This window comes from Scatophagus argus, chromosome 9 (assembly GCF_020382885.2).
Source record: "Scatophagus argus isolate fScaArg1 chromosome 9, fScaArg1.pri, whole genome shotgun sequence".
NCBI lineage: Eukaryota > Metazoa > Chordata > Actinopteri > Scatophagidae > Scatophagus > Scatophagus argus.
In genome coordinates this window covers 14,729,343-14,747,477 of record NC_058501.1, presented here as the reverse complement: position 1 = coordinate 14,747,477, position 18,135 = coordinate 14,729,343, and the positions used below count along the sequence as shown (strand labels likewise).

The 18,135-nt window shown below is 44.6% G+C and overlaps 1 protein-coding gene and 1 non-coding gene across 6 annotated transcripts in view; one reads left to right on the top strand and one right to left on the bottom strand.

Moving 5' to 3' along the window:
• invs (inversin) overlaps window positions 1-18,135 on the bottom strand; it is a 20,632-nt gene continuing 2,497 nt past the window's right edge. For 3 of the 5 annotated variants that reach the window (XM_046399857.1, XM_046399859.1, XM_046399858.1), the window contains exons 4-20: window positions 12,667-12,766; window positions 11,757-11,923; window positions 10,278-10,451; window positions 9,504-9,671; window positions 9,192-9,372; window positions 8,394-8,503; window positions 7,542-7,713; window positions 6,664-6,819; window positions 6,445-6,566; window positions 5,830-5,937; window positions 5,631-5,737; window positions 5,326-5,535; window positions 4,433-4,644; window positions 3,557-4,145; window positions 2,802-2,959; window positions 798-884; window positions 1-712 (exon numbers count right to left, since the gene is read on the bottom strand). In XM_046399857.1, coding sequence (XP_046255813.1) covers window positions 597-712; window positions 798-884; window positions 2,802-2,959; window positions 3,557-4,145; window positions 4,433-4,644; window positions 5,326-5,535; window positions 5,631-5,737; window positions 5,830-5,937; window positions 6,445-6,566; window positions 6,664-6,819; window positions 7,542-7,713; window positions 8,394-8,503; window positions 9,192-9,372; window positions 9,504-9,671; window positions 10,278-10,451; window positions 11,757-11,923; window positions 12,667-12,766 — 2,937 coding nt within the window. In that variant the 3' untranslated portion in view covers window positions 1-596. Of the gene's footprint in view, window positions 713-797; window positions 885-2,141; window positions 2,213-2,801; window positions 2,960-3,556; window positions 4,146-4,432; window positions 4,645-5,325; window positions 5,536-5,630; window positions 5,738-5,829; window positions 5,938-6,444; window positions 6,567-6,663; window positions 6,820-7,541; window positions 7,714-8,393; window positions 8,504-9,191; window positions 9,373-9,503; window positions 9,672-10,277; window positions 10,452-11,756; window positions 11,924-12,666; window positions 12,767-18,135 lie in introns of those variants that run through there. The other 2 variants (XM_046399860.1, XR_006844336.1) reach the window with 2 other exon arrangements.
• trnat-ugu lies at window positions 1,054-1,126 on the top strand. The gene has a single exon. It is a non-coding gene; the product is annotated as a tRNA-Thr (tRNA).

Sequence of the window (18,135 nt, the reverse complement as noted above, 5' to 3'; positions counted from 1 at the left end):
TGCCTTTTGTGTCAATTTTTATTAATTTTTTTTATAAAACGATAAAAACCAACAAATGCTGAGGTATGTATACACCTACAATTACACAATATGGATTATTTTTGTGCAAATGCATGTTAAAGTAAATAAAAACTGCATAGTTAAGAAATTCATACATAGTTCTCTTGAGAGGGAAAGCAGTAGGAGACCAGTCTCTCTGTGTAGCTGTGTGTGCGTGTGTGTGTATGTGTATGTGTCTGTCCAGGACTGCAGGTGGGCTATCTGTATGACCGGCTGTTGATAGACTGCCTCATTCTCCACAACAGGAGGAAAGGTTATCTCAGTGTGTGTGCGAGAGCGATGGAGAACGAGGGGCAAGCCGTGTGTATGTGTTCCCTTCCACAATGGATGAAAGGTTATCTTTTACACACACCATTTCTGTAGACTTAACCCCACCCTGTGAGGTCATGGCTCTGATGTCATATGGCTTAATTTTAGAAGGCTTGGCACAATGAGTGGACAATGTGTGTAGTAATTCTATAGCAGTAAGGCGGCCAACCAGCTGAGAAAACATCAAAGAGCACGAGGTGTGTGTGTATGTGTGTGTATATGTGGTTTCAGTGTTTTCCCCGGCCTCGGCTGCCCTGTCCAGCACTATGTGGTCTCAGGTGGTAGGAGTACTGCTTGGCTTGATTCACTGCCTCTGTCAGGTGCACACAGTCTATACCGCTCACTGTAAAATAAGCACATGAAGAACTTTTATTTAAATGACTTTGACTTAATTAAAACTGCATGTCTGTGCATGTACTTGTACTTACGCTGGCTCTGGGTGCGTAGTGGCATGTCCAGGAGTATCTGAGACTGAGAGCCCCGAAGTGAACGCCCACGTCTGGCCATAGAGTTGCCTAAAGGACGGCAAAGAAAAACATTCGACTTCAGGTACGTCTTGTGAACGTTTTCAACCAGCTGTTGCCACATAACAAAGGTCAGGACACGTCTGTTACTGGTGCACACCAATGATTGTCCAGGGTGTTGTCTTTTTGTAGGTGATGATGTCATACCTTTCCTAAGATAGGCTCTATAGCTCAGTGGTTAGAGCACTGGTCTTGTAAACCAGGGGTCGTGAGTTCGATCCTCACTAGGGCCTAAGTGTCAACTTTTTAAAAATAAAATTAAAATACTGGTAATCTACAAGACTTAACTCAACAGATTTAATGCAGTTTCACACTGATTTTGATGTGTAAAATTTATTTTGTGGATTATTTTGTATTGCTGCAGTACAAAGGAAGAATCTTTCAACATGTTTGAACTTAATCATGTAAGAGAGCTTAAAAATAGTTTCTAGGTAACTTATAGTTACCTAGAAACGCCTGGTAGTGCCAGGGTCTGGAAATGCTCTCCACCGTTTTGTGTACATGTATGTGTAATTGTCTAGTGTTGGAAGAGCACAGGACACATAAATAATTAAACCGCAGGGCTGTAAGATTGTTTAAAAAAATCAAAATCATCAATTAAAATTGCACACAAAGTGATAACATACAGTTCTCGCCATGTGTGCTGCCATAGATACATGAACAGATATTAATAATAATTTATTTTAATAATAAAATAAGCTGATGAAAAAATTCTTTAGGATGATTAACGGAGAAAGTGTGACCCAGTCCAGTTGTGTGTCAAATGTCTGTCAACTTCTCAGAAGAAAAGCAGTGTGAAAATGAGTCTCATGACTTTGTGTGTGGCACCATGTTGGGGTGTGTGTGTGTGTGTGTTTAGCAGATTGCTCTACGCAGTCGTCTGACATTCCCCCTGACAGCTCTGAACTTTTCACAGTGCCAGGACTGTCAGAGAGCGAGAAGGAGAGGGAAAGAAGGAGGTGAGGTGAGAAGGGGGAGGGGAAAACCACGTCAGAAGGTTGGGATGGAGCGAGGAGTTTGTCTGTGAGCGGAGGCTTCGTACGTGCTTGTATGTTTTGGCGCGGCAAGGTTTCTGCCCATTCTCCCATCATCACCTGGTGATGTGTGATGAAGGTCAGGCCTGTCTGTGGGGCGAAACCCTACCAGAGGTTCCACACAGCCCACCAGGCTGATACTGGTCCTGGTATGTGGAGTGAAGCATCACCCAGACATTTACACGAGTTCCTGTGCCCAGAGTTAGTCACTTACAGCATGTTCTACACTCATATGACAGCCATCCTGATTTCCAGCTTCCTCCTTTAATCCTACAAAGCCTCAATCTGTTAACAGAAATACAGATCTGTGATGAAGACTGAAAGGCTCCCATCATAAAAAATAAATCAACACTAAAAGAATGTGGGGCTGGAAACTGCTGCTATTGCTCTCCATAGGCTGCAACTTAATAAAGATCGCACATCTACACACAGCCTAAACAGTACAAGCTCTGACTGAGAACTGATTTACCGTTAGAGATTATTTTTTTCTTATCATCAATGCTCAATCTAAAGACCAAAGGCCACTATTTTCTGAGTTCATGGCAACATTTGTTCCCACTGAGTATGTAAATCTAAACATATGGTTTTATTCTCAAAAAAAGCCAAATGTCACTCAAATAGCAGTAAAAGGTGATGACTTTCTCCAGCATGTATTTAATGGATGTCAGCAGGATGTGGAACTGACTCAACATAAAGTACTGTGTCAGTTGTAATAAAGGAACATGTAAGTCAGTGCAGCACTGTCACTCATTGATGCGTTTTTAGCTCTACTGCACAGAGGAGTTCTCAAACCATTTGTTGTTGTCATATACATATTGATACACCACCACCACCGCTACCACCACCCTCAAAAACAACAGAACAATGATCTCACCATAGATACTTTGCAGCACTGAGCTCTTACTCGCTGACAGTTTAGCGGGCTGAGCTCGGCCTTCCATCTTCTTCCTGTTATGGGCGTGGTTTGATTCACTCAACTCCACCTCTTTGCAGGCCTTCTTCACTTCTCTCCTCCGCCTGCGTGCGTAGAACCTGCAGACACGCATTCATGCCAGTGCACACACAAGCACGCCACTCAATAAAAAAAAATCTCAGACAGTGTTCAAAGGTCTTAAAGCTGGCAAGTCCACACATTAATACTCAGTGAGGATAAACAGAGTAAACAGAGTTTATTCAAGGCCGTTAATAGGCAGCACATACAGAATATAATTGTGAAGCTGAATGGAAACAGAGGCCCTCCTGCAGCGGACTGGCAGCCTCTAAGAGAAACACAGAGCGCGTACGAGGGAGAGAAAAGCAGAGAGAGGCTGCTGGTAGCCATTAGAGCAGTGCGGCTGAACTTTTAGCCTCTTGTTAAACCAGTATGAAGGCTCTAGATCATAGCCCGTCTGTCCCCTGCCTCCTTGTCTCACCCATCTCCCACGCTCTCCCCCCCACCGCTCAAGTGTTGATGGCATCCAGACCGAACATGAGGGTGGGGATATTGGAGAGATGAGAACAGACTGGCATGTATGTGGGAGAGGACACATGTGGGCACCACATGGCACTGCCAATCTCCCACAGCCAGATAAGCCTCCGCTACTGAACTCACCTCCAGGCACAAACACAAGCACACACGCTTTAACTCACCTTCGCCAAGCTCGCTGGATGATGCGTGCAGCCTCGCTCCTCATCCTGTGCTGGTCTTTGTTGTGTTCCCTGTGTGTGCGTGTTGAGATAGAGGCATGTGGCCCAGACTGAGTCTTTCTCAAAGGGCTTTTGTGGTCTACAGATGAACTGCTTCTTAATGAGGGAGTGTGAGTTTGGTCTTTGGTGGCGGCCTTTACTGGAGTCTGCTCCTTGTGGTTTCGGTGCTTTTGTGGAGAGGTGTGGGCATCAGTCTTGCCAGGGGAGGTCTGCACACTCATGTGAGCATCCCCTAGCTTTACAGGAGTGCATTCTCTGGTAATAGTGTCAGTTTGGTCTGTCGCGGAGACGGCTGCAGACAGAGTGCATGTGATTGAGGAAGGTCGTTCCCTGACTTTGGGCGTGCAGGGGGGTCGGGGTTGGAGGCTGGGTGGCTGGCTGCAGCTGGCAGGAGAGAGAAGTTCCTTCAGCCTGGTGGTCTGGAGAGCACCGGGCACAGCGTCACCAGTGACGTGACAGTGGCAGCTCAAAGCATCAGGAAGCTCATGCGGTTCAGCTGCTTTACTCCTTCTGGAGGATCTGCTCTTGTGGGCTAGTGAGAGAAACGAAAAATCAGATGCACAAGATGTTTTGTGCAAAATGTTTCTGCTTTGTGTGAATTCAGTTTTTTTTACTACAAGAACAAAAACAAGAGCATTTATCAATATCACACCTCATGTGAATTAGCATGACACTTAGATTAGTTAGGAAAAATGAATACAGTTTTGGCTAACAGTTCATTTCAGCTTGTAACACTAAAAATATTTAACTGTCATCCCACTAAACATCAATTCATACTGCAAGTTAAATCATAGTATAAGAATTCCTGCACATTTGTACCTTTGTGTCTCTCCTCTTTGCTCTTAGTGTGTTCAGCTTTGGATGATTTCTTTGTTTCCTCCACCGAGTCATTCATGGATAAGTCCTCCATGATGTTCACTAATGAAGTCTTTTCCTGCTCCATTCTCACCAAAGAGACCCTCCGTTTCTCTGTAGTGGCCACAGAAACTTTCCGTACAGCTTCTCTCCTCCGCTGTTCTTCCTCTCGTTTCCTGCACACAAGGAAAAGCCATCAGGTCAAATCGTGGCTTTAAGTTTTGTCTGAAATGCAACATGATAACACCGATGGTCCAACCGGAAAAAACTAACGTGTGGAGTTTATATACCTGGAAATACCTGGAAATTTTATGAAGAGAGATATCAATAAAAAGTTCTATCAGGAAAAAAAATATAGAATATATGAAGAACTATTTAAGAAAAACATTAAATAAAAGACTTTCGTGTTAATAAATCTGCCGGCTTGATGTCATTGTGCCCTCTTAAAACAAATTTGCCTCTCAAAACATTGTGTAAGGCAGAATAAAGGTGAGAATGGTGAGCAAATGACAAGAGGAGAACAAGCCAGAAGAGAGTGAGACAGGGAGAAGATTTATGTGTGTGCAGGGATGACAGAGAGAAAGATAGATATGGAAAGAGTGTGACTGTTCCTCTATGGCTGAAAAGAAGACAGAGACAGATAATTAGGACAGAATGAGTGTGAGGAGGGAGTGACAAACACAGCGCATGTAAATGTAAAACACAAAAAGCATCTTTGTGTGATAGGAGGAGGGATATTTACGAGAGTCTCATGAGCATCATACAGCAATAGAAAAAACAACAGGCTTCACTAGTTGTGTGGCTCTGCATGCACTCAAATGTGTAAGTATGTATTTGTGTGTGCGCCCAACTCTCACTTGGCTGCATCCTTGCGCAGCTGCTCATGCCTCATGAGGAGCTGCTTTCTCTCCCTGAAGGCCTTGCGGACGGTGTAGCCCTTGTAGACAGCCTGGATGGAGGCAGCAGCAATGTCCTGGATGGCTGCTATGGACAGAGCACCGTGCTCCAGCATGAACTGAGTCACCTCGCTGTGCCCCCCCAGCAGCGCGTAGTCCAGAGGGGTGTACCTGCACAACAAAAAACACCAGGGTCATTCATACATCTGTTTTCTCACTTCTACTTCCACCTCCAGTTCCTCCTTCTTGACTGGCTCTGTCCTCACCTCTCCTCAGTGTGTTCCATGTGATTAGGAAAGGCATTGTAGCCCAGTAGCAGTTTGACAGCGTCCAGGTAGCCATTGTTACATGACCAGTGGAGAGCAGTCCGTCCCTGTGCACCCATAACAAAAGAGCAGCCATTTCAACCACAGTTGTGTCCAAAAGCTCACATATGCATTTGTGGATGTATGAGTAGATTTTTACCTCCTTGTCCTGTATGTTTGGATCAGCATTTTTCTCCATGAGAACAGCCATGCAGGTGATGTAGCCACCGTAAGCAGCACACTGCAGAGGAGTCCGTCCTGCCTGGTCCTGATCAGGGGAAGTCAAATATTTAACAATTAAAATAGTATCTCAGTATATATATATGAAGCGTAACCTCATTTAACACTCAGCTGCTCATAGCAGCAGTGCATTTTAATTTCCATATTTATCATCATTTATCCTTTGATTCGTATTGGACATGCCACTCAAGCCGTGCAACTCATTTTCAATTCATGGGGGCAAATCTACAATCCCAGTTTAGCTGATAGATGGTGTAGCCAAAACAAACACGATGCTACAGCTGCCAATCAAAGCAAATGTGAGTGCATACAAAAATCAATGTATATATATATATAGTTATGTATATTGCTATAATTTGCTGGAGCACACAGATGGCGTGGAGTGTGGATGGACAAGAGATAAGAGGTGCACAGCCCAGACAATCTGGGCCCATTTCTCATGTAAATGTGAGTGATCAGTATTTAAGGGGATTTAAACATCCTGAGCTGCTTTGTCAGGATGTTTAAGTAGTGTTTTGACTGTGTGAATCCATACCTGCACATTCGGACTAATTCCATTCTCCATCAGTATCTGGCAGACCTCTGCATTCCCTCCCAGAGCAGCCCAGTGCAGAGCAGTGTGACCATCCACGTCTACCAGGTCCACGCGTGCAGAACCTTCATATTTATATTTACATCTCGGTTAAGGCACTGAACTGACACACAGAGCGTTCAGCTGCTGAAACACTTGCTCAGATTTACCAACTGTACCCACCTTTGATGAGTGTGAGTATGACGTCTCTGTGTCCCATCTCGCAAGCGCGAAACAGCGGCGTGTGCTTCATCACATCAAGAGAGTCGACCATCGCTCCCTTCTCCAACAACAGCTTCACTGTGCTCACATGGCCTGACAGGGAGGCCGCATGGAGCGCTGTGGGAACACACACACAAAAACACCCTGAGATAATCTAAACAGACAATAAACACCCCCGCTGCTTCTCCCTCGTCTTGATGTCAGCTCCTCTCTGGGCTGTGGGTGAAGCCTGGTCAATGGAGGGTTAAACAGACAGGGAAAATTAATGAGGAGCAATATGCTTAAGCCTGCTCGTGGCCCCCTCCACCCACTTCCCCTCACTGCAGCCGCCAGACAGTACACACTAGAGTCAAGTGCATGGAAGTGATCTGGGCCACCAGTCAGCTCCACTGCCCTTCACACCATCTCATTAGCATGACTCAACCGTTGCATATTATGCATGCATAAACAATGAACGCCTGGCTGAGCAGAGGGGCTATCGCCATGGAGATTATACGTCCAAAGAGCGCCGGGGGTCAGAGTGCGGCAGTAAGACATGTGTGTGTGTCAGAGGACAGTGCTAGTAGTGGTGGGACTCTATTCAGCAAACTCACACTGATTTTATTAACAATAACTCTTCCCTCTCTCCCTTGGTCTCGCAGTCTCTATAGCACCTTGGGGGGATCCCCTGTGATATCACCCGCCCTTGCCTAATCAAGTGAAAAGATGTGCAGAACAGGGATAAAAGTGTGTGTGTGTGTGTGTGTGTATACAGCATCATTGACCAGGGCATTTATCGTCGTCACGCTAATGAGAGGCGTTGCCAAAGCAGTTCCTCCTCTTGTTTCTCAGCTGCTCACCGGTGCCTCCATACTTGTCAGCCAGGTTGATGTCAATGTGAGGGCTGAGGGCCAGCATGGTGCAGATGACATCATCGCTGCCCTTCCCAGCGGCCCACATGAAGGCCGTCCTCCCCTCCAGATCTGGTTCATCCTTCACAGATGGGTGGGACAAGAACACACCCACTGTCTCCTAACCAAACACACAAGGATGGGCAATTAATTTTAGTTTAGTTTATTGGCAATTACAAGAAGAGACACATTAAATCAACCACGACAAGGATTAGACAAAGAAGTCAAAGATTTACTTCAACTGGGATCCTTGTAAAGAGACTAAATACATGTAATCCTATTCGACTGGGCAGCTTTATACTTCTGACAAATCGATAAACTAAATACACACACTGTCATTGGTGAAACCACTACAGGTCAAACTGGAAAGAACTTTATAAAACATAATATTAAATCCTCTTTTTTGGGGCTTAGGGCTTTTTGCCTTTACTGGACAGTGAAGGGGAAGACAGGAAATGAAGAGAGAGAGAGAGATTGGTATGACATGTAACAAAGACTGCCAATTGAAACTGAACCGGCAATACTGTGGCCATGTGACCATGTGGCATGCACTGTTACCGCTTGGCTGCCAAAGCCCTCCTTGACACTCTTTTTAAAGTTATTATATAAGTTTAGGTTTAAAATGAACAAACAAGCATACAAATTCTTAAGAATATCTTTACTTTAGGATACAGAACATACAGGATGGAGGCAGTTTAACAAAGTAAATATTGTCAGCAATATCATCAGCAATATTGTTTATTATTAAACAGGCTGACTCAGCAGGTTTTCCAGCTTTGTGTGTAAGTGCATATGACTCACAGCATTGTTGCTCTGAGCACCGTAGTGCAGAGGTGTTGCTCCCTGGCTGTCTGAGGGTATGGTGCCTGATGTGTTTCTCTCCAGCAGCAGGTGGACGATTCTGGCATGGCCTGAGAAAGACATATTTACATTTGTGAGATGTCATTGCTTACTTTACAAAACTAAAAAGCAGAAAAACAAATGCCAATGTTTACACAATTATTAGCCACTGTGTGCGACTAATAGTCTGAAACCATGTTAGCAGCTCAGTGAGATCAAACATCAACATGCAAACATGTTCCTGATGACAAGGTTTAAAGTCAATTGGGATACCATCTTAGTTTACGTCCCATCTTAGTTAGAATGCTAACATTTGCCAGTTGGTGCTAAACACAAAATACAGCTGAGGCCGACGGAAATGTCACTTGGCAACAGAGGAAAAAATCAGGGCACTGCCATCAGTGTACGAATGTGTGTGTGAAAGGGTGAACGTGCCATTTGAGTAGTTGGTAGACAAAGGAAAATGCAAAATGCATGTCCATTTGTATTGTCAGGGTCAGTCTAGCTCACTTCATTACAAATCATCTGAGATATTTCAGTCTGGAAGGTAGTGGTGGTCAGAAAAATAGTAGCATCCCTAAAGCCATGGCGTTAACATGGCTACAGTTAAATAAAACACCATCTCACACTTGATTCAGCTAACTAGTGTACAAGTTTTACAATAATTCATTTTCCACATAGCCTGAATTCTTTCATTTCAGTGTGTAGCCGTCGTTCAGCCCGCAGCAGGTCCCAAACAGGATGTGTGTGTCCACCTACCGAGCAGAGCCGCCCAGTGCAGCGGTGTTCTGAAGAGGTTATCATAAGCTGTCACATTACAGCCTTCGTAAGACGTCAGCACCTCCACCACTGCCTCATTACCATCTGCAACAGCAAAGTGCAAGGGGGTCCGTCCCTCATAGTCCTGCCAGTTCAATAGGGACTCAGTGGGAGCTGCCTCCTTCACACACACACACACACACACACACACACACAGGACAGCCGTAGAAAAGAAAAAGAGATGCAGATTGATTGGTAAGGATGATGATGATGATGAGAAATTCACTTGAGAGTGTGTGTGTGTGTGTGTACCAGTATACAGCGGACAGTCTGTGTAGCGCTGTGCTCCTGACTGTGTGCTGCCCAGTGCAGAGGAATCTTTCCCTCGCTGTCTGGGATGCCAATGTTGGAATCATGCTTGATCAGAAGGCGAACATGTTCCGGTCGGTTATAAAACGCTGACCAGTGGAGAGCAGTTTGCTGTAAAGAAATGAAGTGAAAGAGGGAGCGAGAGATGAAAAGGAGGAGAGAGGGATGATGGATGGTAGACTGTTGCAACACCAGATTTGAGGTTTCCGTTTACATTCAAAAAATTCTTCCACTTTGACGTGCGTAGGAAGTTCGAGGGCAACATCCTTCACAAAGCTCATATTGAAGATCTAACATCGAGATTGTAACTCAGATACGTGCCTCCACGACGACCACTGAGCTATTCTGAGATTTGCTCAAACCACTGTCATCTGACATGATGATGCATATTGGATTATTACAAAAGTAACTACTGATGTCAGATACACATCAGCTCCAACAGACAGAGGAGACTGTGTGTTTGTGGTCTTATCGGCAGAACACAGTACAAAGCCACAGATTGTTATTAGTTGACTGCTGTGTGAGTGTGCCTCTCTCTGCTGATGCGTGCATGGCCTCAAATTCCTCACTGTACTTCTAACAGTCATCAGTCAGTCTGTTATCTCTTTGCAGGTTTCTGCTTAGGCGCCCAGATTTCTGACTGAGGACAAACTATGGACAGTTGGAAAGACAAACAATCTTCCAGCAACTTATTTGTGTGCATCTGTACTGTGGTACCTTGTTCTTATCTTGTGTATCAACCTCTCCAGGTCCGATGTGTTTGAGCAGCAGGGCGAGAGCTTTTGGAGAGGGGTGTCGGGTGGCCAGGTGAAGCGGGGTCATCTCCTCTAAGTCTTTCTGCAGCCAGTTGGCACGCCTGGACAGCAGAAGCTTCAGGAAACGCGCATTCCCCTGCGACACGAAACAACTGTGGTAAAAATTAGCTCTGAAATCACCCACTCTCCTCAATATTAGTCATGAACCAACAGCAATGACACACACACTCCCACACAGACAGACTCCCAAAGCTTTTAGCTTTGTCTGGTTCAATTCGTAGGTCATCCATCTTCGCTCGTTCCTCCTGCCTCTCTGTTCAGCGTCCAGGATGAGCTGTTAAACAGTAAACACAGGCGGCTCTCCGCCTGTCATCCTCTCCACATCATCAGCACCATCATCATCATCATTATCATCATCCACAAGTTTGGTCTCAGCCTCTCACCGCCAGGCCACCGGGCGATGTACTGTGCAACAGCTGTCGCCAGACAGGAAGTGTGTGTGCGTGTTCACAACGGGCAGGCTCGTATACATGCGTGTTTTGTATATTTGCCTTCCTGTGACCACAAAGCCACAGTCTGACAGATCTATCTGGTGTGTGAGCATGCATCTAGACTGTGAGTGTGTGTGTGTGTGTGAGAGGGAGAGAGAGAGAGAGAGAGAGTGTATGTGTATGTGTGTGTGTGTGTGTGTGTGTGCGCACGTCCTCCCTATACTCAGTCCAATTAGATCGGTAATCCCTCGCCTCTCTCTCTGTCTCAGCCATTTATTGATCAGATGTCAAAGAGACAGGGCTTCCCATCACTGGTATCCCCCAACACACACACACACACACACACACACACACACACAATCTACCTCCTCTCTTTCTTCAATGATATGATGATCCTGCATCAGCACACAGAAGGCAACAACAAATAACTGAGATGTAAAGACATATTATTAGTACCATATCCCTCTGTTCCCCTTCTACAGCCCTCGAGAGAAAACAACCGCTCTGCCTTGAGGTGTTCTCATCACACTGTCTTCTATGACTGTTCCTCAGTCTAGACTGCAGTGGAAAAAAAAACATTAAGCTCTTCATCTTTCAGAGGTTTCAGTGGCCAAAATACTTTGAAGCAGGACTCTCTCCATGAATTCTTCATTCATAAGGACGCAAGTGAAACTCATAATTACAATATCTGTGTGGCAGGATTACAAATCACTTGATTTATAATCCCCACCCCACCCCACCCCACCCACACAAACATGCCCTAAGGCCATAACTGCAGCCACTGGGGGGCACTGGCTTCCCACCGAAGCTTATGAACTGTCAAACTTTCTTTCTCCGCTGTTAAACATCTCTGAGATCTCACCTAGTTTCCATATTCACTTCACCTTCATAAATCCATCAACTTGTCAGTTTTTGTGAAGTCATACATTTGTGTATTTGTGGATGCAAACCTTCTGAGCGGCGAGGTGCAGAGCGGTGCGTTGGCTGTGGTCGGTCTTGTTGACCGAGGCTCCGGCCTTCAACAAAATCTCTGCACAGTCCAGGCGGTCGGCCAGCACACAGTACATCAAAGGGGTCCGGCCAAACTGGTCCTCGCGGTCCCGCAGTGAGGGATCTGCTGCATCACATACACACATACATAAAAAAGCACAGCTGAAGGTTTAAGCCAGTGGGTAAGCATGAGTGGAGAAGATTTTGGTCGATATGTTGTTGAATTTTCAGCTAACCGCACAGTACTAACAGACACAGTTCTGTGGCTTGTGATGGAATATGTTATGAACTCCTTGTACTTCAAATGCTGTCTTTTACTGCTTCAGCATAATAAAAATTCCACTTCCATTTCTTTAAATTAAGTCGCAGCAGGTGGAAGTCATAATCACATACTGTGACTACTGCAAAATCCTTGGGAATATTAAGAGAATTTGCATTGACCACTAAATGCTTTTCACATAGTTTTCGCCAGATGTTTCTATTCTATGCCTGAACGAGACCCACATTTCTGCCTATACAATAAATATCAAAATGGCCAAAATTTTTGTATAACAAAACCAAAAACTCCCACCAACTGCTGCAGCTGACCCTGTACTCTGACCTTTCCGCAGAGGGGGCACATGCAAAGAAACATTTCTTATAAAAAAATAAAAAAAAATCAATAAAGTAGCACATTACTGCATATTAATATGAGTTGAAACCTGGGTGTTTGGGCTATCACAACGGCCTAGTAGACAAGATGCATAGGATATGACGGCAATGTCCCTGTTTCAATTTCAGGAAAGAACCTTCCCCAAGGAAATCAGTCTTCTACCGATGTGATGAAGTTGAAGTGGTTAATAAACCCGATGGCTTTTGTGTGATACCCACCTGTGACGAGTTTGAGGAGGGTGCTCCTATCTCCATTAACAGCTGCAGCATGGACCTGCGAGCCCACAGACGCAGGTCCCGGGCTAGACATCGCTGAGGCCTGCAACACAACAGATAGAAGGTCACAACTCTTCCTGCAGCAACATACACTCGGCTTACTTATCAAGTGTAAAATACGGTGACATTAAGCTGAGTCTAGACAGTTTCCTCTGCCATTCATTCATTACACATTTCTGAAGGGTTAATACACAAGAGCCACAAAACAAACATAAAATTATCATTAAACAGTGATCATATTTCGGACAGGTAACAAACACCTGAAGCCCTTTTAGCAGTTGACCACACAATAAAACATGTTTTCTAATGTTTGCTTTGAGTAGGGTGCGTGTGTGTGTGTGTGTGTGTGTGAGAGAGAGAGAGAGAGAGAGAGAGAGCGAGTGCATACGCATGTATGTATATGTGTGTCTGCTCCTGCTGTGGGGGCTAAATCTCTTCCTGGCCCCACTTAACCAGAGCCCAGTGAAAGCTGGGTAATCTGCAGACAGGAAGCAGCTGGGGAGGGGGAGACCCTGTGTGAGCGTGTAAGAGGGGGGTCTCTCTTCATGTCTTATTCATGTCTCATTAATACTGCAGCATGCCTGGCAGTGTGTGTGTGTGTGTGTGTGTGTGTGGGCGTGTGTGTGAGGGTTTTCGAGATGTGGGACAAGCCCTGCGGGGGACAACACAGAAATCAATTATTGCGCCTAAACACATAAATGCTTGAGGCACAAACTCATGCCACAATCTGAGATTTCTCCAAGACATTTTTATTAACGGTCACACAAATCTGAGATCTGATTCACCACTTCTGAAACTTTCCACATAAATCGGTTTTATACAATACAACTGGAAGGAAACTGATTAAGTATATGCAAGCTGGTTACTCCAGTCACACACCTAAACTTTTAAAGTCCTGGCAAGAAATCTGAACGATCTGAAGGGAGGACAGAATACTCTGCTGTCCTCAATCCTTCCCTCCCTCTCCCTCCCTCCCTCCCCGCCGTCACCTCATAAAGAATGCTCCTGTAGACACTGCGTGCAGCATGGCAATTACCCATCATGCTCGCTGCTTTCTCACGCTCTGCCAAGTAGTGGTGGAGGCTTAATACAGGTTAACTAATATATTTACTGTGAAGTAGGCAAAAGCGTGTGTGCATAAAGGGAAAGATGGTGGGTGCGGCACTTAAAGGTGTGTGTAAGTATCGGTGTGTGTGTCTGCGTGCGTGTTTGGCACATGTGCCACGTCATGGGAAGTGATTTTCCGTGAGAGAGAGTTTTTACAGGGGCTTTACCAAAATCAACCACAAAAATCTCTAAACATCTCTAATTTACAGTGATTACTCAGTTAGTAATGCACGTACATGCACGCACACACACACACACACACATACACACACACAGTCTGCAAATACTAATATCTAACATGTGCAGAAATAGCAGAGATGCCATAGCCGCACTTTGTAATACCATGATTCTGAAGTACACAGATGGTTAAATGGGAGTGAAACAATCTGATATTTTAACTTTTAAATCTTGACAAGAACTCATTCCAAACTTTCCTTTTACTTTTGTTGACTTAGTTTGATCGTTTTCTGTATTTTTGGAGTCAATAAGACCCCCCTCCCCCCAGCCACAATAAAAATATGAACTGATTTATGAATAATCTTAGACGCCGGAAAAAAAAAATTATAATTTGGCCAAACACTGACATCAGGGACACAGGTCGATATTTGAATCTATGTGAGGGACTTTCATATCACCAAGAGCAGGCAATTAGAGTTTCATGAGAATCTGAATGTTTTGGAAACACCTACAGTGCATCCAAATTTGGCTAAAAAGGCTTTTGCAATGCGGTGCCTGAACTCAAACAAAGGAGGGTGTAAAAACAACACCAGGTCCTGTTGAGAGGTGTGGAGTGGTCTCATTTAGCCATTCATACGAGTTCCTCAGGGAGCGCCCCCCTTGTTAATATGAAGACAATAACTCAGAGTAAACCATTGATCATGGGCTGAGGTCCAGACCAAGTGATTGTGCATCTGTATAAGTATTGATTCATGCTGATGCTGACATTATTTAGTCTTTATTCATATTGGGCCTCATATAACTGGACTGAGTTTGACAAAGAGTCTACACACTCCCATGGAACCTTTCAGCAACACGCCAGGAGTGCTGCGCATGTACACACTGCTGCCTCCTTACACACACACACACACACACACACATACACACACAGAGGACATGTATTGTAACTAACACTTCCATTGATGCTATTGAAACACACAGGCAAAGAAACCAGGGAGTCAAAGTGAGTGTGTGTGTGTGCATGTTTGTGTACAGTGTGTTTAACTTTAAACTGTCTGTCATTGCGAAGGTGTCTGCTTTTGATAAACGACACGGCTAAAGCATGCTGGGTAAACGGTGGGGAACAGAGCCTGAGCCGGTGGCCTTTATTTCAATTCTAGACTAGGTGCACACACATAAACACCCACACACACACACACACACACAAGGATATCTGTATACAGTTTATTTAGTTTAACAGGGTGTGTTTAAGCTATCACAGGTGCCTGTACCGCCTATATGTTTCAGTGTGTCTGTATGTGTGAGAGTTTCTATGTCTCAGATGAGAGATAGATGCTACAGGGATCAGTCCCTGAGTTTTGACTGACAGGTAAAGAGGTGGGAGGGACGATAATATCAGCCCACAGGTATGCCCAATCTGTAAAGCCCTATTTCTGGGACTTCCTGATTCCCCAAGGACCAATGAGCTGGCTCCCTCAGCTGGGGGCCAAGCCCTGGGGCACAGCGGGGCCAATCAGCGCGGGGGGGGTGGGCTGAGTGACACATAGATCGGCTAATTTACATCATTACCACAATGCATCCTGACAAATGAGCCCCCAGGGTGTGAGCCAATCACCTGGGAGAGTAATGCAATTAGGCGGGACCACAGCTGTCAATCTCACAGCCACGGGGGTCAGGTAGTGACGCCTGTGGCTACAAGACCCCAGCCTGCTGCCCGTCGTTCACACACACACGAACACACATGCACACACCATCTATACATGTGCACATGTACATACACATATAGAGAGAGACACACACAGATCACTGGTGCCGATATGAAGTGTCGCATGCGTGAGTGTGTGTGTGTGTGTGTGTGTGTGTGTGTGTGTGTGTGTGTGTAGAGGCTGGTTTTCTATCTTTCTCCTGAGGGTGGAGGGTAGGAGAGAGAGTCAGAGACGGAGGTGGTGCGTGTGACTGCTCGAGGGACATAGAGATTGACTTGTGTCCTCCGAGGACTTACACCTGAGCCAAAGTGTGTGTGCACAGCCGCATGCATCTAGGTGTGTGTTTGTGTGTGTTTACATTTGCCCGTGTGTTTTCACCCACTGGGGCACAGTGTTGTTTATGCTCTGAGTCTAAGCTCCATGTGAGGACTATGACAACAAAAGATGGAAGAGGGCCAAACCATAAGGGAGCTAAAAGTGGTGCAGAATAGCCCTGCATTTGACTGCCATGTAAGCAAGTGGCGCCTGTAATGAGGCTTATCTTGGTCTCATTAGGTGTAGTGATATCATATCGGAGTACTCAACAGAGTCGATAGGGTTCTGCCCAGCACGTCGCTAATGTTTATGTTGTGTGTGCTTGCTGGTCGATGTTACTGTGACTGTCAGACTGTCAGGTGGTGATGAGATTAAGGGCCTGATAAGACCCAGGCTCTGTCTCAAAACACTTTCACGTAACCCTTCATGGTTCTGATACCAAACGGGAGAAAGAATGCAAGATTTTATAAAGTAACACTCGAGTAAACAAGTACACAACTTCTGCAACGGTGAGCTGATACAGTACCCGTTGCCAGTTCAGACACTGCTTGAGACACTCTGAGACTAAGAGGAGCTGTGTGTTTTGTGTCATCCCATTATATCACTAATGAGCCACCCTCAGGAGGGAGGCGGGGGGAGAGACAGTAAGGCAGCCAGAAAAAATACAGACGAAGAAAAAGAGTGAGAAGAGGAGGGGAGAAAACGAGAATGGGGGGGGAGAGACAGAGACCAGCTTGGGGACTTTTTCCTCCTCTCCCCTCCGTATCCCTTTTCCAGCACCTCTGAGTCTAATTGGACTAAAACTGTGATCTAATTAAATGTCCAATTAAAGTGCAGAGAGCAATGTGCCCACCGGCGAATCGGAGTACAGGGACATAATCAGCTGGAAAAACAAACAAAAAAATCAATGGGTGCAACACGAAATGGAAGAAGATGGAGAAAACAGAAAAGGGAGGAGAGGGCAAAATAGGGAGAGGACAGACAGATGAAACCAGAGTGCAGAGAGAGCAGCACCGGCGTGTGCTGCACGCGATGCATTTCCTCTTTAGACAATGTATGTATGGTTACACGTCAGAATAACTACTCATACAAAGAAGAAGTAAAAAGACATTTTACAAACTACTAATACTGGCAGAACTTGACTCCAGTGTTGGCTGATGGCTGCACAGCCTCCATCAGTCAACCTCTCAGCTGGAATTACTGACTTTTAGGGGAAATGATAGCTCAAAAAAAAAAACAAAAATCTCTAAACAAAAATTAAGTTTGATCAGTTTATTTATTAAGTACTTTGAGCCTGATGTTCAGTTCAACAGTTATCCAGTTTCTAATAAAGTCAAAGACAGTCTGACATTTTTTTATGGGAACAGGGACGCAGGGCTTGTGGGTGATCATTTTAATACACAGTAGATCTTAAAAATTTTAAGATTTGACAGGAACAATACAAGATGACATTACTGTGCTGTGTCTCAATTTATCAGTCTACAGTAAAAAAAAACCTGATAAATTTTAATCAGTATAATCATGATTAGATAAGATTTTAAATAAACAAGGGTTTTGGACAAACCTTGACAGGTACATTTGTATTAAAATATAGAATCAGGACTTTGTTCATTACAGGCCACACAAAAAAGAGCAGCATTACGTTTCAAGAAATATCAATAATGTTACTTCTGTTTTTGCCTCGTCAACCCAGTCTGAACTGCCATCCTTTTAGAGACACAGGAAAGATCACATCCATTAATCACCCATCAAGAAACTGTGCAGCCTTTTGGAGCTGCCTCCATTAATTGATTAGTTGATTGAAAGGAATAATCACTTAAATCATTTTTCGAACAAGAATGTCAAACATTTGCTGGTTCCAGCTTCTGAAATGCTTTTCTCTGTCATTTATTACAGTTAATGAAGAGTCTTTGAGTTTTAGACTTTTGGTGGGACAAAGGACGCCATCTGAAGACACCTCTTTGCCTCTAAAAAATTGCAATGACAAATTTCATTGCAATTTTTTTATGGATTAATCGACTGAGCGTGAAAATAACCATCAGGTTAATCAAATATCTATCTAATAATGAAAATAATTGTTGCAGTCCTTGCAACCCTTAGTTGGAAC